Source organism: Pseudochaenichthys georgianus, chromosome 12, assembly GCF_902827115.2.
Source record: "Pseudochaenichthys georgianus chromosome 12, fPseGeo1.2, whole genome shotgun sequence".
NCBI lineage: Eukaryota > Metazoa > Chordata > Actinopteri > Perciformes > Channichthyidae > Pseudochaenichthys > Pseudochaenichthys georgianus.
In genome coordinates this window covers 2734518-2757695 of record NC_047514.1, presented here as the reverse complement: position 1 = coordinate 2757695, position 23178 = coordinate 2734518, and the positions used below count along the sequence as shown (strand labels likewise).

Below are 23178 nucleotides of genomic sequence, written 5' to 3'. Positions count from 1 at the left end.
TACCCACCGTTTCTCCTACCTACAGTACCTCTACACACCACCAACACCCACATACCCACCACATGTTTGCACTACACCTACTTCTTTCTTCTGCCTAACTCCCCTGAGTCGTTTCTTCAGAAGAAAACTGCGATATGCAAATCGTATCTTTGCACCCCCACATTGAAAATCTTATTTTAAGCAACAATATATTTGAATATTGTTTTGGAAAAGAAACACTGCAGCATTACTGGAAGCATGTGTTGGAAAACACTGACCTCATTTCAATGGCAGTCAATTTCAACGCTGAAGGGTGGGAAGCTGCAACAGTGACTTAGGGACTTCACCTGTGCCTGCAGTAACTGATGTGGCAGATGTGTTCTCGTCAGAAAATGTTCTCACGGTTGGGACACTGATTCATATTATTACGATGGTATCTGAAGAAAAAACCTTTAAAACACAATCAAAAAAGTATGGTTGGCATTCAAAGTAATTTTCTATTTCAAATTCAAAGCCCGACATTTTTCATGTCAGCTTCTGAGCAAAATGCCATGTACTGGTCTGAAATGTTAATCAAATATCACAGTTCCTTATATCTGCATTCTTTCTAATGGCCAGCAGGGGCTGATTCCATTGGTTACAGAAAAACATTGATTCAAAGTTAATTTATTATGTCGGTTTATATTAAATATGGTGTCAATCTCAAGTTTTAATGATCTTCAATAGAGCATGATGTTCATTTTGTCAATTGTGGTCCTCTAACAAGCAATGTATATTTAGCCGCTAGCGTCGTTACCAATGTGTCGTTTTTATAACATTTGGAGTTGGATGGAAAAAAAAATCCAAGTTCTCTTGGTACCTGCCATCTTGAGCTCCATTCTCTAGTTCAGTTATGGTCCCTTCTTTAGTCCCAACAAACCAAGATGGCCTCGGCCAACATGTCAAACTGTAGGCCTTAAAACGGTAGTCCAAGAAACTGGATGTTACTATATGTCCTGTAAAAAAAAGTAGGTAAGGTCTGCATATTTGGAATTCCCATTTGTAGTAAGAAAAGACAACCCAAGTTTCTTGCTTTCCCAAGTAGAGAGAGATCTGCACCAAAGATGGGGGAAAACTAAATTAAACTGAGAGGTTTGTGGGCAGTGAGGTTCAGTAGACTGGCAGATACAGTAATACTGCAGAGCTGCAGCAAATATAATGACTAGTTGTAATTCCACGTGCTGTGTCTACTCGAGTTGCCCAGGCTGGCTCTGTTATGTAGCTGGGATGTTATTTTTGAAATGTAGGAATGGAAATTAAAAACGGGTCTAAAACCATAACATGTTTCAGGGATCATATAAAAGTCCTGATTAGTGGATATTCTTCCATAAAGACAGTAATATGGGCCCAACCCGAACATATGTGTGTTAGATAAGAGCAGGTTAGACTATATATGAGATATTATTTGTACTTTGCTCTTACTTTTGCCATGTTTGTCCTCTTTTTTTATTGCTCTAACAAAACTGTGGTCACAGTGATGTATGGGTGTGTCTATGGTTTACTTTAAAAGTCTCCATCTTTCTGTTAAACCAAGCAGCTACAGAGGACAGGAGTTTAAACCCAGCACATGTAAACTACCAAGCAAAGGTATTTAAATCTCTCATTTTAGATTTATTTGTGTTTGTTTTTGTGTGAAAAAGAGGAATAGAGGAACATATGCCTTTACGGTTAGTAAGAGGGTTTTTTCCCAGCTTCAGTACAGTAGCTTAATGTCTGTTTAAAACTCAGCACGCATGGAGTGTTGAAGAAGACAGATTGTTTATCTTGTGGCAAAGTGATCCACATTTTCCAAACCACCGCCAGCAAAGGCCAGACTACACAGACGAGCTGTGGTGGAGGTTTCATTCACTGTAGCCACACAGAGACAGTGTGATTACTCCCTGTGCACTGACAATGAAAAGCTGCATTAAATACTCTTCCTGTCAAATGACTGATGCTCTAATTCAAAAAGTGACAGCAATTATACCCCATTAACGCTACTGAAGAATACCTTTTAGATAAACAAATACAATTAATGAAATTAAACTGGAGATTTGATTAAAAAATGGCTGATGTTTAAGATGTATGGTCGAAGCAACCAGTTAAAAGTAGTGCTTCCATTTGTATTTACAGTTCACATATCTCATGTTGATACCAACATTACAACACTATGGATGTATTGTAAAATGATCAGGCTATACACATTTTAACAATCAAGATATTTATCATGCTGTCCAGAGTCATGCATGTTTCAAACTTTGCAAACCTGACGCAGAGACTTGCAAAGCTCAGAAAATAATAAAATATCTGGCAAAAAATACACAGCAGTTGGAGGAGGCGTGGCTATCAGTTTGATTGGCAGCAGGTGGCAGGCTGAGCACTGGCAGGAGCGTGAAAGAAAAAGTAAACACACTTTAGCTGTAGCTACTTGCCATCAGGTGTTGTTATAGAGGACTAAGGACCCCAGCAGCGATCTAGCAGGTATGTCTCATTAGATTAGCAGCTAATTAGCATTCTAGCCTGCAAACTGCCTCTAGCTTTGCACTTCTACCTGGTGGTAGTTCTTCTGCACTTTTACCCCGTTAATGTGTGTCTGGTCGCTTGTTAAATCGGCTAAAGTGCACGAGATCAGTGCTCATGTTGTAAGTTAGACAAGAAAAGCTCATGCTGTCTGCTCTCTAACATGGGAACACGTTATCCAGCCATGTGGATTGTAGGCCTAACGACTATCTGTTAAATGTTTGATTCCTAGTAGCGTTATACAACTCAGTTGTACAACTGTTAATCTCAGACACTCATGCTCTCATACTGTACATACCTACAAGGGGTGTCCATGCATTTGGGACAGAAAGGAGGTCATCACATATTAAAGTTGATGGTTAATGCAATGTGTCCTGGGTTGCTGTGTTGCTGTGTTGTCTACTGCTTTTTGACTTCTGGCTTCTTCCCGTAATATTTCAGTATGTTTTTACATCCCTTTCAGTACACAATATACACAATATTCTAGGCAACAAAGTGTTGAGCAGAAACCCATTTCAGCACCAGTTGTCATGATATTGGTCTTATCTTGCATCCGGTTTTATTTTGAAATGTTTTTTCTCCTCGTGTATTGTATTATGTTACTTCGTGTTGTGTTTCCTGCCTGTTTTACTAGGCTTGTTTGAGACGCGTTGCGGCTCGCCTCGAAAGTAGACTAGTAGCCGATCGCAGCCGGGGGAGGTGTCAAAATGCTCGTCTTAAGTCGGACAGCTCGGACTCGGAGTCGGCTTGACTGGCTGGGTTTGCAATGGCGGAAATTGCGTTGGCGTTTTTCGTTGCAGATGAAGTGGATGAAATAGAAATCCCACATGTATTGTATGGAGAATGACATGATCTAAAGGGACTGTGATTGAGAGAAAATTAAATATTTGTTTACAATAAACATGAATATGTCATTTGTTTCATTTGCATTAAAAGACAATACCATTTTTGATTTAAATGATAGATTACCTTGTGCATTTGTTGCAGCCCGTGCTTGCTGCATAAGTGCAGCTGCTGAACTGTTATCTGAACAATAATTTACATCATTTAAAATCATATCCAGATTGTTGGAATGCAATTTAGTTGTTTACTCACCATTTTGTAGTCTTTGGGAAATGTCTTGTGAGACTCTTACAGTGATGTCTCCCTGTCCATCACGCAGTGTAAGCACCACAAATTCCATTGTACCCACTGTAGACAAAGGTGATCTCCATTGCTTTATATAGGTTTGTTAATTCAGTCATGATGAGGAACCACACCAGTGACTGGGTTCCATAATTAGAAATGCTCCTCCCTCTTAATGTTTGCAAAACTGATAGGTGACAGGCTACAAATGATCAGTCCCTTCAGATCCGCACACATGAAGCTTCATGAGCATGAATTGAACAGACCTGCTCCTGTGTTAATTCTTTAGCTGCCACTTTAAGCTTTATGATGTGTACAACATGGATGTAATTTGATTTAATCTTGCCATTTTAAATGATGTATTCAATAAATAAGGTTAAACCAAATCATTACATTACAATAGATTTTATTTTAATGATTTGGTTTAACTTATAGAGAAACTTTATTGTTATTGCACATATTACAGGTACTGAGACAACGAAATGCAGTTTAGCTTCTAACCAGGTGCAACAAGCAGTGAAGTGGAAAGTAATGTACACCATCTACAGAATAACATATAGAATTAATTGAATGATGAATAAACAGTGGGGTATGAATACACTAGATATCAGCCTGTGAGCAGTATGAACAGTGTGTATGAATATGCTAAGATATATAAAGTATGAAAACGGTAAGCAGTAGAGTATAAAATATATAGATATTAATTTCATGATAATAAACATTGTGGAACAATGATGAAAAATGGGAATGGATGTGGCGACGTAAAACTGACACAAAACAACAACAAACTTTTGCCAGCCAATTGGAGAGTTTCATCAGCAGCACGTGGTAAAAACCACCAATGAGCGCTCAGCTCGAGATACCAGCGAGCCGTTTCCCATCAAGCATTTCGCTTCCGCAGCTCGTGGAGAGCAAGTGCGCCAACTCGCCTCGCCTCGCTCTCAAGGCTGCGGGCGTCTTTGTCCCGCGAGATTTCAAAGTCTCATGTGGGCGAGTCTCCAGAGCAAGTCGGACAAAATGACTAACCATCATGCAACGCAATAGCAAGACGTTGATCGCAACTGCGCAGGTCTGCGCAGGTCTTGCTTGTCTCAAACAAGCCTACTGTCTTCTTCTTTTCACCTGCGGCTGCTTCCCTTTTGTTTTTGCAGGCCCTTCCTAGCTGTGTCGTGTTTTTGGTAAATAGTTTTGTGTGCCAGTCTTCCCTCGGTTTGTCGTCTATGTTCCTGCCTGATTCCTCGCGTTCCTCTCCCTGTTACAAGTGCCTTCTGGTATCCAATCGCTCAGTTTTTTCTTGGTTTGGTTTTACCTTGCTGGTCCCCCTGTTTTTCATTTTTCGTTATCAGCTTTGGTAAATTAAGTGTTATTGATGCCTGCCTCCCTCTTTTGACTGCATTTGAGTCCAACCTCTTGCAAAACTGTAACACCAGTAGCGTGTGCACCATGTTAAGACATCAATGCTGCGGTGTTCAGCGTTGGTATAAACAAGGACTCAAGATGTGGTGAGATAAGCTTCAAAAAGGCCAGATAAGATAAAGGACACAAAAACACTGCGTTTCCGACAGCATCGTGTGCGCTTTAAGTTGTGCTACTGTATTTATTCTTCCACTTAAAAATCAGCGTTTAAAAGCTGCAGTGGAATTTATTTGTTCTATTTTTTACTTGTACGCAGGTTTATTTTTAGAAACCTTTTTAAACTATTTGAAACAACTTTTGCTGAACACAATTTATTTTAAGAAATACATTGCATTCAATACGTTTAGCTAAATATAATCATAACTTTTGTTTAGTTCCAAACAAACCACAGTGCAGCTTATGTAAAACATTACTTTCTGTTAAGATCTTTTCCTAAATGAAAATAAGCATTTACAATAACCAATACGGTCCGATGGTGTAATGTACAGTATACATTACACCATTTTATCCAGGTACACTTTAAAGGCATACATTCATGCTCCCAAGAGGATAAACCCCATTTTGATTAACTCATGACTTTTCCTGTAGTGCAAACTTGTCATTTAACCAAGCCACTTAGGATATAACATATACTGTGCATATACATGCTCTCCAACAGTACAATGCATTACCATGTATTCAGACATTCCTTTGTAGGGTTTTCTCACTCTTGGTTACACAGGCTGCAGATGAACTATCGTGTGGTTGCTGTTCATTACATAATTGCTCACCAGATGTCAGAATGAGTCGTACGTCTAAACTGTAAAGGGGAAGTTAGTCATCATTTTCTTGACTGTAGTCCCACAGCCAGTGAAACGTGATACTCCATGTTGTCACCATTTTGAATGTTCTGGTATGGATTCAAGCAATCCAACTACCAAAATGCAGCCAAGTTGCTTAGTTCAGAACTAAGGAGTTCTGCTCAGCCATGTTTCTATGGTGGCTTGCTGGTTAGTATGTCTGCCTGTCTGTGTGTGGGAGCGCTGCAGCCAGCTTCTCTTGTGGTGAAAGGGAGGGTGTCATGACACTCTGTACAGTAGCTCGAGAGCGCCACGCCAGGAAGTGAACTGAGCAAAAGCGAGTTCTGCAGGGCTCACACACTGATGACACAGACAGTGGAGCTACACAGCTGACACAGCACTCCATGGGTGAGTTTAATGTAAATGAATTGTACTTTCTATTTGAAATGATAGCTGCCAGGTTTGGTTGAGAACTTGCTTTGTGTTAGTCTCTACAGAAATGCAAGATATTCAGAAAACTCTTTCTGGTTTGGATGCTGTTCGTATTCTGTTTAAGGAACTGCTAAACAAATAGTCATGACCATCAGGCTGTAATTAAACTATATTTATAATTTTCATTTTTTAAGTTATGAAGAACTTCATCTCATGTAACAGTGTCTGTTCAGTTCCTATAACGGTCAACCTCTCACGCCTAGCACAGCAGTGTGAGTTTATATTCATTACAGTGGCAGGTGTATATCACTCAGAATACCTTGCATATTTCTGAAACATGTGTCTTTGAATTCAGACACAAGTAGAAGACATAATTTCACCCTTTACATTTTATGAATGTGGCTTTAATTAAAAACAGTTGTTGGCAGATCTCGTTAGCCGTAGATAGCGAATTAACATTATGTCTGTGAATTAGTCAAAGCTCGTCTTAATATACTAGAATCCTACCAAAGGTGCTTAGGATTAGCATTGCATGGCTAGATTTAGCTTTTTGGACAATAATGTAAGTTAATGTAGGGCAGAGCTAGTTTCCTTGTATTAAGATATTTAACTTTGTATTTTCCTGTTGATTTGTGTTCTATAAAAAACATCAACTGAGGCTAGCTATTATTTGAGGATGAGAGGCATATCTACGGAAGAGGATTAGGGCCACGTGAGGGCCTCAGAACAACAAATCTTACTTTTTTCTCTGAACTAAAAAAATGTTTTGTCTGTTTTTGACTCAGTATACTGTACGGGGTTTTTAATCAAGTAATTTGTGAGAAGAAGGTTATAAACTTTATTCTATTTATTACAGCTTCACACGACTTTTGGTTTATGTGGAGCCATTTAAAGCCAATTAGAGCGCAGTTTGTGTTTCAGAGGCGAGGACTCTCTGAAGTGGAAAAAAAGAGTTGGATTTTTAACCCTGCAACGCTAATATAAAGGAGTGAAGTCATCAAACCCAGTACTGCTTCAAATACAATTCAAATGAGTTTAGAGCATGCACGTTTATTCTTGACCTTTGGAAACAGTATATGTAACAAAAATAATCTAAAGACAAAATACAATACTTAAATTTGATTTGACAAATTCAAAGGTAGGGTCTTAAAATGTTAAATGACAACTAGTTACAGACTGCACTGCCAGCTCGCCCATATTTCATGGGTGCTAGTGCTGGAGTACTTTGTGACCACAGAGCGTGAACGTTGTGATCAGCTTTTTTTGCGCAGCTCTCCAGTGTGTGCGCAGGGCACAGAAGGGGGGGGGGGGGGGGGGGGGTTCTCCCTCCGCAGCCGGTTGGCGTCGTTCTGGTACATTTCATTTTCATTTCAAACCTTTATTTAATCAATTGGTCCCTTGAGATGATGGATCTCTTTTTCAAGGGAGACCTGCAGCATATAGGTTCCACATGAAACATAAAACAATAAAGGACATCATACATTATATCTACAGGATACATTTACATAGTTATAGACATTTACAAGTGCCCATAGTATCAACGAGCAGTTCATTTAGCCTAGCTTTAAAAACATGCAGAGGAATGAGATTGCTCGGTTTCAATTCTTGCTGAAGATTGTTCCAAGCAAGTGACTGCGCAGAAGTCAGAAGGATCTTGACTTCAATTCCGGTACAATTCCGTTGTACAGACCGACGTTAACAGCAGCCCCGCCTGTGCACACGGAGACAAACTCTGTCGTCCGGTGATCTAACCGCCTTCTAGAAAAGCTTCACAAGAACGTCGGTACGCAAATACGCTTTGTGACACAAGTGGCGGTACGCATTTCAGATTTTTGCCGCGCATGCGTACCAGTTATGTGCACCCCTGCACCCTAATTTTCTGCCCTTGATGTAATACATTTACATTAATAATTGAATAAAGTAAACACCCTTTCCCCCCCGGGCCGGCAACATTTTGCATTTGCCCTGTACGATGAGCGCTGTAATGCGGCTTTCACACCAGCGCTTTTCAGTTTCTAGCTCCGAGCGGGAGCTTTTCTGGTTCAGCTCCGGTTTCCCTTTTCAGCTCCCGCTCTGTGCACACCGCCCACTGGCGCCCCAGAGCTGCCCTTGCTGCGTCATGACGTCACCGTTTACATCGCTGATTTGCCCCCCAACGGCAGCTCACAACAACAACTGCGTCGGGTCGATGATCGTGTTGCTTTTAATCACACGAAGCCAGAATAAATTGAATAACGACTTCTCCAACCTTATACTTTTCTCCAGAGTGCCGTGGTTCATTGTTTATTAATGTGTTTCTGCAGCATTTACCGACCGCTGCAGTGCTGCTCTTCCACAGGAGTTTATTCTCCCGTTAGCTCCCGGTTAGCTCACACTGCAGCGGCCGCTCTAAAGTATTCACTGTCCGACTCACACAAGCAGCTGATGCATATCCCCAGTTCCCTTAGCCTAAGTGAATGTGTGTCAGTCTGAATTGACACTGTTTGGTATCACAACGCTGTTATGAAAGTTTCTCTGGTATAAAACGGGTGATGTTAGCATAGCAACCGAAGCTAAACTGACTACTTGCATCCGATAGCTGCAATAATACAAAACAACACGTCTGCCTCTCTCCACAATGATCGATAGCAGTGAACGGATGGTCAAAGTAAGGCACAAATAAACAGAATCACACGAAGCCTGGTTAGTGTTGCCTGACTTTATAAAGTGTGTTTATAGGCACTAGTGCTTGTAGGCAGGCATAACAGTCGACCCATGGGAGGTGGGTTTAGTTTCCTGCACGCCTCGACGTAAGAGAGACGTAAGCGACGTCACCTCTTAGCTCCAAAACTCTTGCCTCTGGACCGACAATTTTTTGGAGCTGGAAATGAAGCGGATTCCGGAGCTAAGAGCCGGCGCAGCTCCGGTGTGAACAGGAAAACCCGGCGCTTTTCAGGCTCTAGCTCCGAGCCGGAGCTGAAAAGGCGCTGGTGTGAAAGGGGCATAAGAGATGAAAGCCAAATCCTAATCTCGCCTAGGGCACCAAAATGTCTAGGGCCGGCCCTGTAACAATAGATATTATAGTCACTGAATTGAGATATGTATTGACAGTAAACCTAATGTGTGGGCTCTTAGCTCTAGACTTGGAAGATGACTTACTGTAAGAGTCATCAATAATATGAAAATCCTTTTTGTTGCATCCTGATGTTTCTATGCGTGACTGGAAGACACTTTCTGTAGGACTACATTGTCTACCTTTAAAACAATCATACAACTCTTTCTAATGCTGCATAGTCCTTGCCAAAACCAATGGACTAAATCTGTCAAGTGTTGTATATCTTTCTGACACAGTCTCTTTTGACCCTTTACTGTAACTCATATATGAAGCATCCGTTTCAAGAGAACCTGCTCTTTAGTTGGTTTCAAATTCTAACTTTAGTGTAACACCTCAGAGTTCTAGCTGGGACAGTGGTCAGAGCTCTTGAAATCAAAATAAGACTGTCTGCTGCTGTGTGGTTCTTTGTGGTTCTTTGTTCTTTGTGCAAAGCAGCAAGACAACTAAAAGTTGCTATTCTGGTTTAAAGAGAATAAACTTTCTAAGGTGCCAGTGCGACTCACACTGTAAGCACAATGGTAAATGAGGTCCTTAGAACAAACAAACTTGCTGTTGAGTCTCCCTCACACTGGCAGTCTGCTAAGCACCAAGTTTAATATTTGTATTTTGTGTCTCTACTGTGACATGTTTACTTTAATGTTCAAAAAGCTCTTTATTTTTCTCCTACTGCCTGTGCTGCAGCACCTCTTTTCACCCTCTGTCTGAAACCAGAGCCCAGTCTGCTCTGATTGGTTAGCTGCACGTCTGTAGTGATTGGACAACCGCTTAGAGACGTCTCTTCCCTTAGCTTATCACGTACAATGTGATGGAGCACCAGCCAATAGAAGCGTGAGTGTTATACAGGGATGTCTCTATGGAGGGAACACAGGGACGTTAGCCTTTCCAGACCATTTACTTGCACAAACAACTATAAATAACACACTACAGTAAAGGGGAAACCCCAAAAAGCATAATTAACCTGTTCAACCCTGTTTTTCAGGTCTCAGGCTCGAAAATGACATTCCCAGAACAAATGACCATATCTTCCCTTCTAAAAGGGTTAAATTAATAATCTTTGTTCTCAAAGTAATGATAAACCTGTGAGTTGGATGCAGAAAAGTCAGAATCAATATAGAGGTTTTTTATTTTAAAGAAAATTCAGATTGAACATGGTAAAACACTGTAAATTATAGTGTCCGTCCAAAAAATATGTGTTACTTATAGTGAAAACTAACCTTGGTGAGTAGACTAAAAGCTTTAGGAATCCAAAGTACAACATATAATAAGTACCCTGTATCAAGATTGATGCAAAACAAGTTAAATTTGACCTTTTTAGACAGATTTAGCACAAAAAACACCTCTTCTGGGGTAATTTGGGTGGATTTCCATATCTCTGGCCGCCCTTGGTCGATTTTGATGAATGAAATCTGTTTATAACCGCGAGAGCCAATAGAATCGAGGGAAAGTTCTACACACACAAACACTTACCAAATAAGGAGTGAGAGTGACGCGTGGCCAAAACCGGAAGCTGCATACACTCTGTTGGCTACCATTAGCAGCTAACTTATTTTCTCCGATTTTTACATACAAATGGAATTATGGATTATAAATAATTTTTTCAAAGCGACAGACACATTATTAACCTATGGATTAACCGATTCAGCCGCGTTTTTTCTCGTTTTAATGCCATTGAACACGTCTTTTGATCAGATTGACAGGCCTCCGTAAAGGTACATGTTGTGATGTCTGTGTTTGCTTCCCCTGACGCGAGTTCGGATCGCTCAGTGATGATACTATACCTATATAATCTGTGGAGTCTCAGCTTTAATATATTGTATGTGCAGTTACGATAAGTAATAAGGGTATCTTTATCTTGAGTTCTGTACCAAAGTCAGTTTGCATTTTTTCTCTCAGGGGTCATTTAGACGCTTCTTATGAAACCTGTGTTTTGTTTTGGTAAACATTGTTCATATCTTCAGTTAGCTGAGATTCTTCCCGTTAATCTGGTGCTACACATTAATAGTTTCATAAATGTTAAGAAGCCCTGAGACACAGTCTCGAAAAAAAACGTTGGGGGGCCCCCCTGTGGAGGGGATCCAGGGCTTAACAGGTTTTAAAGGGTATATGCAAGTTACTTCAAGGTTTATAGTATAACAAATGCAAAGAGTGTATAGGTATATTAGAACACATTTGTATAGTGCTGAAAGTATACAGGATGAACAGGGTGTACATGCAATGTTATTGATGGATTCAAGATTGTATAATGCAGGCCCATTGGCAGTTCAATCCTTGGTTACTCAAGTTCTTGGGCAAGATACATTTCTCGGAGAAGCTAAGAGAATTTACGTTTTTTTCCATATGTGACATTTTTCTATAAATAATACTTCCTTCCCCCTTCTTCAGAATTATTTATTTATTTGCAACAGTTATGATTCAAGTTGTAGTTGTGGCCATGTCATTGTATTTGTGTGTGTGGGGGGGTGTGTCTGTATTGTTCCAGTCTTACGGGATGGAAAGTCCCCCAGCGTCTCTTGTATAGTGTGTCCAACTGTGTGAAGCGTATGTGTGTGTAGTGGTGTGGGTTGTATCCGGCGGCCAATCAAATAATAGCGCTGAGGAAGCAGGAAGGAACATGTTGCAGCCGATCGACCAATGAGAGGCCAGGGCTGGAGGAGGAAGCCCCTTCAGGAAACCACTGGTAGAGTATCAGGGGTGCAGACCCTTCAGCAGACTTCCTAACAAACACAACCGATTCTATCTTCCCATCTATCAAGTCTATCTATTGATCTCTTCCTCCATTTTTTTTTTTTTAGTCATCCGTTTTCTTTGGTATCTTCTTCCAAATCTCACCACTTCTGTAATCGTGAATCGGTATCACTGCCTCAATCTGACTGTGCATCGGTTCTCGGTCGCTACACGAGGTTGAAAAGTATGGTCGTATATGTGTCCGTTCTGCCACCTTCATGTCCGCCCATATGTCCGCTCCATCCGTGAGGAAAAATAAGTCGATCGTGTTGAACTCCAAGCAGAGCGTCAGGATGTGTATTCGGGAACAGAGGGAAGTCATGTAAGTTCAGACTCTTTCCCCACTCTTCGTGAATATAGCATACTTTGCGTTGCATCTTTTGTTGTTCGTCTCGTCTATGATGTCCACTTTTTAGTTGGTTGATGTTTTGTTGTATTCCCAGAAATGTTGTTCTTGCCTTGGTGACCATTCCAAGATCTGATTGAGCGATTCAAGGGATATTGTCGGTTGGTCTTGTCTGTTTATGTCCTTTTTGCTTTAGACATCTGGCATTTAATGGTTCTTTAATTAACTAAGTCGATCCGTATTGGTTATTGTTTGATTTGGTAAAGTTTCTTCCCCGTCACAAGAGGTCAATGAAGCAACTGTCTTCCCGTCTGAACTGTAAAGCCTGCAATTTCAGTTGTAGAGTCCTAGCATTGGAGTTATTGTTTAATCTATTCACCACCATTTTTTCTTGATTTGTGAATTATTTGCATACTGTGGACCACAAATTATTAATTTGATCGCTGCTGTTTCTACCATAGCACCTTTCGCTCTACACTTTTGAGGTCAGGTTTAGCTGTTTAGTAAGTAGAAAGGTTGTAACACTTCACATCTTCAATCATGCCCATTTGACAGCTTTTATAGGACGTGCTAGAAATAGTAATGAGCGAGGTCCATTTCAAGCAGGCTACAGAGCAGTGACACGTTGTGTACTTTCTACACCCTGTAGTCAAACATGATCACTTAAGATTATCGTAACTACAATAAAAGTCAATGGTCAACTAAAGTAGAGTTTTAATTAATTTGACTTTTGTTTTGTGTTCTTAAAACCTCCCACTGTGCAAAACGGAGGAAAACAGTTTGGTTTTATAGACGCCAGTGATATTATATCTACTAAAGCAGAGCGGAAAGGCAACACAAACACAGAAAGGGGAGGTAAGAAGCCATTACACCTGTGAAACACTTTGTTATACTGAATGAGGCCTGATTACAGAGATCAAATATGATCTTCTTTGCCTACTACATTGTTACGTAGGATGTGCAGTAAGGCATGTTTTGATTTAGGATGTGTCAGATTGAAGGTGGTTTATTCCTGGATACTTAGTTTTTTTTATCCAAATGGACTAGTTATCGTAAGACCTAAAATATACATGTCCAACGTCTAAGCAGCAGAAAATACTGTATCTTTAATAAAAAGGAAAATCCCAGAGCGGAGAGTTCACAGACTTCTTTACCACTAGAGAGGAAAAGTCATTTTGGGCAGACAATTGATATTTGTGAGACCACCAAAACACTTCTGAAGATGCAACGTTTCAATTTTCTGGATTTGATAATGCCATGTGAAAAATCCCTGCGTTTTAGACAAAGTGCCAATGTCACTTATTAATAAATAAATATTTGGTTTACAGCAAATAGTTAAGTGACAATACTTTTTTATAGCTGGCTAGATGCAGGCAAAGACACAAATCCCATCTGTCTGATTTTATGTATGACAGTAAAGATATGATAGTACCCCAATCACGTTATGTGTCAGTTTGTGCCACGGCCATTCCTCAGCAAGGTTCATTTACAGGAAATGTGCTGTCATTTTTCAACCCTACGTCGGGGGGGGGAAGTAGGGTGGGCATGAAGTCAGCATTGAATCTCTACGCTTTTGCTCTCTTGCTTCCTTCGTTTTTCACTTTGCAACTTTGTATAAGTCTATTTTATTATCTGTGTGTTGTTATATTTGTGGTATTGAGAAAGGAAACGTGAGAGAATGGTTTTCGTCTTTGTAACCGTTATGTGAGTTTGACAGTTCCTGTTGAAGTGAAATTGCCATATTTGGACACAGGAAGCGATGATGGGTAGGAGAAGCGACAGGTAGAAAAAGAGGACCTGAGTTTATTATTAACTTTCAAAACGTGTGTGTGAGTGTAGTACAGTTAACTTTCTGTTTCAGTTCTGTTTTTTTGGAATGGGTCAAAGAACCCCACCCACTGTCGTTCACTTGAGGTCCCTTAATGAACAGTGCTTTAAACTTTGAAAATAGAAATAATAATAATAATAATAATAATAATAATAATAATAATAATAATAATAATAATAAATGAAATCCATTGAGAAATAGAACCAAAAAAATACTCAAATGTTTTTGCCGATTCGTCAAGTGGACCAAATTAATTGAGAATATTTCTTTGGAGTATGTCAATGACGCAAAAGGCTTTGTTTTTTTCCCCAACTTCTACTCATGAGTGGTTAGCTGCAATGACTGGCAATTATGGTTGTTAACCACATGAAATGCTTTTGCAGCTATACGTCAACCAAGCTAACAAAACAGTTTTCCTTTCAATGACAATCTGACAAAGATCATTCATCTGGATAAACAAGCCAAAGGGAAAGAGTAAACCCTCCAAACTTCTGATAAACCTCTCTAAACGTATACCTTTAGCTTTTATTAATGCGTTCACACCTACGAATTACAGTGAAGCTGAAGCAGCGGAGGAACCGTTGTGGTCGGCAGTCGATGGTGATCAGAAAGAAAACGCAGCTCTGTTCGACAGTTTCTGTTTCCTGAGCAGGACACGAGTTTTACTGCATATGCTTCTGCTCGGACAGCGGTGTAACCATGACCTTTCCATCTGTCGCGTGTGTTTGCGAGTGTGTCTCAGGGAGACCGTGGGACAGATGTTCTGAGGTCTGTGACTAAAACACCCTCAATTCGCAGAGCTTTGGTTAGCCACACACACCTGGCAGCTGTTGAAATCTGTAAAATATCATAACAGATGTTGAGATAGCAGGTATACATTTAAATATATAATGTGTTGTGGCCCAAAAATAATTGAACAAAAGGATAAAAGCGCACTTAGTAGTCAAATACGTTAATGTTTCTCCCTCGGCCCTACCAACGAATAGTTGAATCTCACTCAAGTGTCCCTCCTTTACAGGGATATTATTCATCTTGTATCATACCTTACTTTACTGCATCAAAGCATATTGGGTATGGAATTATTCTGCTAACCCTCTAATTCAAAATTAGACTAAACAACTTTTTGCATTGCTCTTGATTCCCCATGCATTCAAAATGGACCCATGGTTTGTTTTGTTTTTGTTTAAAAATGCTTATTTCGGGGAAAGAATTAAAGCTCATAACGATAGTTAAAAATGTGTTCCAATGTACGAAATGCAATTTCTGCATTTTCCTAAGAAATCTAGCAGGCTTAAATATAAGCCACTGTCATGTTGTCTCTATGAAATGCAATGTGATGGTGATTCATCAGGGGATGTCGGCCTCACAGCTGAACATGTTTCAGTTTCTCTGGTCAGTCTACTTGTGGATCCACAGACAGGCGGTTAACAAACACAGACGTCACAGATAACAGATTTGAATATCAGAATGGAAATATTCTCATAATGCCTTTTTATTTTTTACTCATCAATGGGAAGTCAGAATACTGAGTCACCTTGGGTTGTTTGTTTGCCCTTTGAAGGGTCTTTCAGGCTCTCAGATAAGCCTCATAAAGCTGGAGAAATATTGAGCAATCGATGTTAGGATTTCTGTCAAAAGTCCATTCTTTGGTTCAGATGATGACAACATATTTTAGAATTAAAAAAAAAACCTGTCATCACTGATAAGCTATCTAAGATTGAAAGTGTTGCAATTGATTACAACACCATTACCAGTAGTTGATCTAGAATATCTAGAATGAATGCCACTTTAAATCACTGTTGAACCCAGACATTGTGTGTGTGTGTGTGTGTGTGTGTGTGTGTGTGTGTGTGTGTGTGTGTGTGTGTGTGTGTGTGTGTGTGTGTGTGTGTGTGTGTGTGTGTGTGTGTGTGTGTGTGTGTGTGTGTGTGTGTGTGTGTGTGTGTGTGTGTGTGTGTGTGTGTGTGTGTGTGTGTGTGTGTGTGTGTGTGTGTGTGTGTGTGTGTGTGTGTGTGTGTGTGTGTGTGGGTGTGTGTGTGTGTGTGTGTGTGTGTGTGTGTGTGTGTGTGTGTGTGTGTGTGTGTGTGTGTGTGTGTGTGTGTGTGTGTGTGTGTGTGTGTGTGTGTGTGTGTGTGTGTGGAGGAAATATGTATGAATGAGTCTGAGCCGCTCCGGTGCTTCCCTTCCTGAAAAACAGCTGCTATGATTAGCATCTCTGGCTCACCAACATGAGCAGAGTTCAGGATGGAGAGCTGTTGGGGTGAGAGGGTTCAAAGCCTCAAAATACTTTTATTTTCCTTTAAGTAAACCTGTGTAAAGTAAAGGTGAAACATGGCAGCTTCTCGTGTCGGTGGCTTCGTGTTGCAGTGAGAGGAAATAGTTTGGGTTAAGTGACAGAGAAGAATTGTATTTCACTTTTTCTGTCGAGGCACTGAGCTAAACCATAATCTGAGACAATGATTGATTTGGGCAAACAGAGTGAATCTACTGGATTTCAATAATTGTTTTGAAAGAAAGGATTCCCTTTTTGTCCTCTGTTTTCTTTCATATGCTGCCATATATATATGATAAACTAAATAAATATGTATGTCATTAAACCAAGTGTGAAGCTTGTTTAAAATGTCCAACACAGAGTGACTATGTAAAAATCCATCACATTATTAGACACTGACAAAATAGTATCTGCAGAGTTGTAGCTTAAACATATTATGTTTTATACAGTATAACAATATTCTTGTAAATGAATACTAACATTTAAGTTATTTTAGTAATAATTAATTTTCAAAAACATTACTGGTTTCACCTCCAACACGTTGCATCATTCTTTGGAAATTCCGAATTTTCTTTTAAAGTCTCTTTGAAAACATACAAAACTAAAAGAGGTCGCATGCAGAGAATCTGTGTTGAAGCTGAAGCACTTAAAGGCCTTGAAGTGTATTTGAAATGCAACAGTCCAAAAACATAACCGCAGAAAGCATTAGGAATTTAAAAGTAAACGTCATGTATAAAAAAAAAAGTGTGAATGAAATGAACGAAACTGAGGTATCTGTTGAAGTTTAATAGTCACTGGAAATGTGGGTGCTGTGAAAGGTTAAAGTGGTTGTTGGTATAATGTCAAATATCACCAATGTAATATCTGTAATGTAGACGTTTAGGTCACTTCCTAAAGGAAACAGGAAAGTGCACAGTGCAATCATGTTGCTTCAGTTTCGTCCGCTGGCGGTGTGTCTGCTCTGTTGAACTCCAGGAGACCCTCGTGTGGATGATAAGCAGCTCGGGAACTTTGACCCAGCTCAGATAGAGATGGGCTGTGTCCCTGTAACTGCAGAATGAACCGTTTATCTGTGAGTTGGCTGCTTATCAGTAAACATTACAGTCGGATAACTAACCACATGATATCGTGTGAGGGTTCTCTTGGAGCCTTCACACAGACATCAGGGCGCTCAGGGGTCAGAACAAACGGCAGCTCCTTCCTGGAGATTTACTGTACTGCGTCTCAGGCAGGTTTTTAGGCTCCAATTTTCTTTATCAGCTTTGCTTGTTCACTCCCGCCATCCGTCCACACTCCCATGATTCTTACTTTTTTCTTTTGTGCACTTTTTTGCCAACAGAAGGTACAACTCAAAATGATAGCATTTGGTTGGTTGTCTGGCCGGGCTCTGTTGTGATTGGTCAACCGCTAAAAGATGTCCCGACCCTTAGCCTATCACGTACAATGTGTTGGAGCGCTAGTGTTACACAATTAGGTCACTATGTTACGGAAGTAAACAAAGGAGTCAACGGAGTGTTCTATAACACACCGAAGGAAAGGGAAAACCCCCACAAAGCATAATAGGGCCTCTTCAATCTCACACAACAACTTCCAGTGCTTTTTTGATCTGCAGTCGAGCATGACGACTTGAATAACTTTGAGGACGGACTGTCCAGAAGCAGGCCTTTCATCCGTTCTTAAAGTGTGTTTTATGAGTTGTACACACTTTAGAAAGCCTTGTTTGTTTGGAAAACAATGAGGCCTTGACCATGCCAGAAAGTGTCTCTGACGTCCTGAGTGTTAACATGTCCAAAGTCCACCTGCCAGTCAAGCTCCCTTAAACGTGAAACAGGTGGGTTTCAGAACACTGAGTCGACATTCCTGTAGGTTTTTTATCTCAGCAGAAGGGAGGGGATTTTTGGCAAGAAGTAGTAGATATGGAGTTTTTCTTTCCTGGGCTTTAGACACACACACACACACACACACACACACACACACACACACACACACACACACACACCGGACTCTCTGTTTCTCCCTGAGGTCAGTAGATGCTGTTGATAGACTGGAAGTTACACATAAACACATTAGAGGATGAAGAACCTCCTCATTTGGTATGTTTATTTTCACTACTGCCCTCTCTGTCACTCACACACACACACACACACACACACACACACACACACACACACACACACAGAAACAGATACGAACACACACAGACACACTCCTTGAACCCTGCCAAAATGACTCAGGACAGGAAATAAATGTGTGTTCATGTAGGTGTGTGTGTGTGTGTGTGTGTGTGTGTGTGTGTGTGTGTGTGTGTGTGTGTGTGTGTGTGTGTGTGGTGTGTGTGTGTGTGTGTGTGTGTGTGTGTGTGTGTGTGTGTGTGTGTGTGTGTGTGTGTGTGTGTGTGTGTGTGTGTGTGTGTGTGTGTGTGTGTGTGTGTGTGTGTGTGTGTGTGTGTGTGTGTGTGTGTGTGTGTGTGTGTGTGTGTGTGTGTGTGGGAGAAAGAGAGAGAGAGATAAATCAACATAGACAGCCAGAGCGAAGGAAAGATCAGAGAGTGAGAGAGATCAGAGAGTGAGATGAAACCAGAGTGTGATCAGAGGAGGCAGAAACAGCACACGCCGATCCCTCTCAGTTCTGATCTGATGAGACGCCGCAGTGAACCCGCGGAGGACGGAGAGAGAGGAGTGCGAGTCTGTCTGCTGGACGTCTCTGTCATGGACCTGCTGCCAACGTTAGCGTCCTCAGTGTTAGCCTCCACAGCCAGCCTGCTGAGGGACAGTGCTGCGGCTCAGAGCATCAGCAGGAGGCTCAACAGGAGGTAGGCAACCCCCGGGGAGGTCAGACTTGATCATGGTGTAGGAGGACTACTTTTTAGATTGACAGATAAAGGAAGATTTGACCACTTTTAAGATCAGTTAATGAATTCAGGAATGTGTTTTTCCCTACCTAAATCTGATTGGACAGCTGGTAGCACTAGCTGAATCTGTGTACTAACTGTCCACATAATAACAATGACAGCTTTCACTGGCCTATGTAAGTAAGGATAACCTGCTATAACTTATACCCTTTCTTCCAAATCCTTAGTGTGTACAGTGCAGGGGCATTTCAACTTAAAAAAACATGTTATTGAGGAGGTTAATTTCGCACAGCACTATGCCTCTTTGTTTTTTATCTGGTGCTTCTGGTTCGATGTCATTAACATGCCAGACATAGGGTTAGTAAAAAAGACGTTCACTTGATCTAGTAGTATATCTGTGATATATATTGGTGTCTCCAGTTTAGATGTTTGGCTGTTGCAATCTTGGCTTTTTGGAATCAGAAGTGACTCGAGAGGAACCAAATGCTGTACAGGACGTGTAAGGAAAACAATTGTACAATAAATGTTTTTATGAACTGAAAACACACTGTAGAAAGTGTAATGTTCTTAGACAAAAACACGGAGTACACCAAAACACAACACTGTGGTGCGACCTGTCAATCACAAGGTGGACATGCCCTAAATCATACCCTGCTTTGTAGTCTATTTGACTCTTAATGGGACCATTATTTACTAAATGAACCTCATACTGTATTGAAGTAACACTTAACACTACCAATTGAGACCATAAAGTAATGAGAATTTTTTTTACTGAGGTAATAAAACAAATGAGAAGTGGCCTCGCAGTTCACCCCTACAGGTTAGCTGGTGTGGTAATACTGTAGATCAGGGGTGTCAAACTCAATTTCATTACGGGCCACATTCGCATTTTGGTTGCACTCAAAGGGCCGGTTGTAACTTTAAGACTATATAAAAATACATATATAAATATTTAACATATATAAAATAATGTATTATATTACATTATTGGCTCTGCATTGGATTATTATCGGATAGGGTAATACCTTCATAATTAACTACGTCTGAAAGCAGAAGTCTAGGGCAAATATTTGTAAGTCTCTTCAGTGAGATTGTCACAAAACAATTTAAAAAGAAAAGCCAAATTCTGAGAAAAAAGTCAAATTTGAGATGCATTGTGGGACATGGAGTTTATGGGCAACGTGCCTCCGTAAAGTAGCATGTAACCGTATAATAAACACATCATATTTTTTGCAAGCTCTTGTGGGGCCACATAAAATGAAGTCGCGGGCCGGATTTGGCTCCCGGGCCTTGAGTTTGACCCTGCTGAAGAGGGACAGAGAAATATCACATGTTTCTTATTTTATCGAACAAGAAACTTTGCGTGTAGGCTTTCTTTTTGTTTCTGCTGGATTCACTCCCAGATTTCCATGTTGTTCTTGGACTCCCGAGGTGTCTCCACAGGTCGATCTGTCCCACCATTATTCAATAATAACAACAGCACTCTTATCCTCTTATCTCTTTCCTCTCCGGTAGAACCATGTCGTCTCCAGAGATGTGCTGGCCGGTGCCGATGCGGGCCATCGGGGCTCAGAACCTCCTCACCATGCCGGGAGGAGTTTCCACCTCGGGTTACCTCCACAAGAAGGGAGGCAGCCAGTTCAGCCTCATGAAGTGTGAGTTCATCATGAAAGGATTGTGTGTGGGTGGACAGAACATGTGAAACAACAAAGAATGATTTCATAGTTCAGTTCAGTTTCATTACGCATGTGGTAGATTGGTCTCAATATCTGTTTTCTGTCGCTCAGGGCCTCTGAGGTACATCATCATCCACAAAGGCTGTATGTACTACTTTAAGAGCAGTACCTCCGCCGCACCACAGGGGGCGTTTTCTCTCAACGGCTACAACAGGTGAGGGAAAATCCGTCAACTGCTCAAAGTCCCCTATCAGAAATGTTGTTTTTTAGCATACTTCAAGACTAACTGCTTGCTAACCCCCTCGCCCACACCTGACCTGACTTAATGTAAAGTCCATTCACACAAACACACAGTGTCACAAGCTTGTTAGGGTTTTTAAATGTTAATGGACTGCCAGGTGCCTTTGTGGTGGGCAACACTTGAGAGTTTTTTAAGATTGATTGAACAAAACACATGAAATGAAATAATGACTCAACAAGTGCATGGCTCTGTGACGAGATGTCTAGCTTTCAGAACTCATTCTCACTTCCAAAAGTAACCTCCGTGGTACATCTTCTCAAACAAACATAGCAAATGGCATGTTTTGTTGTCCGTCCATTATCCCAATTGTTTTAATGGTGATAATTATTCTCATTAAATGCACAATTCTGAACACAACACATGTATTCTCTCCCACAGAGTGATGAGAGCAGCGGAGGAGACGACGTCCAGTAACGTGTTTCCTTTTAAGATCGTCCACTTCAGTAAGAAACACAGGACGTGGTTTTTCTCTGCAGCCAGCGAGGAGGAGAGGAGGGTGAGAACACACACACACACACACACACACACACACACACACACACACACACACACACACACACACACACACACACACACACACACACACACACACACACATACCATGTATACATCACTTCAGGGGACATTACATTGACTTACATGCCTTTCCTGGAGACTTACCCTAACCAAGTCTTCACCCTAAAATTAATGATCCCCCTCATGGGTACCTCCAATTTGTCCCCATAAGGGAAGCCAGTCCCCACACGTGACTATGTAAACAGATGTAGGTCCCCACAAATATAGGAATGCTAGACCACACACACACACACACACACACACACACACACACACACACACAGTACAATGCACTTGTACTCACATGCGTTGTGTAGGTGTGTGTGTGTGTGTGTGTGTGTGTGTGTGTGTGTGTGTGTGTGTGTGTGTGTGTGTGTGTGTGTGTGTGTGTGTGTGTGTGTGTGTGTGTGTGTGTGTGTGTGTGTGTGTGTGTGTGTGTGTGTGTGTGTGTGTGTGTGTGTGTGTGTGTGTGTGTGTGTGTGTGTGTGTGTGTGTGTGTGTGTGTGTGTGTGTGTGTGTGTATACACCAATTATATACACTATATATATATATATATACAATACCACAATTGTAACACACACAGTCACAAACTCTCTTCTCATGAGCTGTACTATAATTCTTCATACTAGAGTTCTTTAAACTATATATGTTGTTCTTTTAAAGAAATGGATGCGGCTCCTGAGGAAGGAGATAGATCACTATAACGACAGAAAAGACTCTCACACTTCAAGGTAACCTTTGCAAATCTAACGTTTCGCGACAGGAAGTGTTGAGCCTTAGGCCAATAATAATCCACCTTAACCCTTTTTCTGGTTTCATGTATTCCTAATAACATTTTATTTGTTGCCATAGTGACACAGATTCAGATGCAGACAGTTTCTACGGGACGATTGAGAAGACCATGACTATCAGACACTCTGTGGACAACGCAGAAGACAGTAAGTCCACCGTTATGAATACAGACACACACATTATACCGGTGTGTTATTACACTGTTACATATTTTGTTTCTGTGTGCAGATTATGTTGAGGATGATGATGACGACGACGATGAGGAAGACTATCTGAGGCCAGACGCTGACTATTCGCCAACGTCGACAGGTGACGCAACTGACCCCACACACACAAACACACACACACACGCACTCTACTTACAGTATCATAGAAACTAGGAGTTCCTGGAAATGACAGCGACAGATGGAGAGAAATCATTTGGTTAAAGGAAGCTGTTGACAATAAAGGGAACTGCAATCAAGAGTGC

At 40.9% G+C, this 23178-nt stretch overlaps 1 protein-coding gene across 5 annotated transcripts in view; it reads left to right on the top strand.

Annotated features, from left to right (window-relative positions):
• The first annotated feature begins 2416 nt into the window (after window positions 1-2416).
• Window positions 2417-23178, top strand: part of sh3bp2 (SH3-domain binding protein 2) — a 30695-nt gene continuing 9933 nt past the window's right edge. Inside the window, exons 1-7 of one of the 5 annotated variants that reach the window (XM_034096004.2) lie at window positions 2417-2478; window positions 20900-21039; window positions 21172-21274; window positions 21740-21857; window positions 22581-22648; window positions 22770-22855; window positions 22938-23018. In XM_034096004.2, coding sequence (XP_033951895.1) covers window positions 20904-21039; window positions 21172-21274; window positions 21740-21857; window positions 22581-22648; window positions 22770-22855; window positions 22938-23018 — 592 coding nt within the window. In that variant the 5' untranslated portion in view covers window positions 2417-2478; window positions 20900-20903. Of the gene's footprint in view, window positions 2479-6113; window positions 6246-12036; window positions 12410-18946; window positions 19346-20899; window positions 21040-21171; window positions 21275-21739; window positions 21858-22580; window positions 22649-22769; window positions 22856-22937; window positions 23019-23178 lie in introns of those variants that run through there. The other 4 variants (XM_034096003.2, XM_034096002.2, XM_034096001.2 and 1 more) reach the window with 4 other exon arrangements.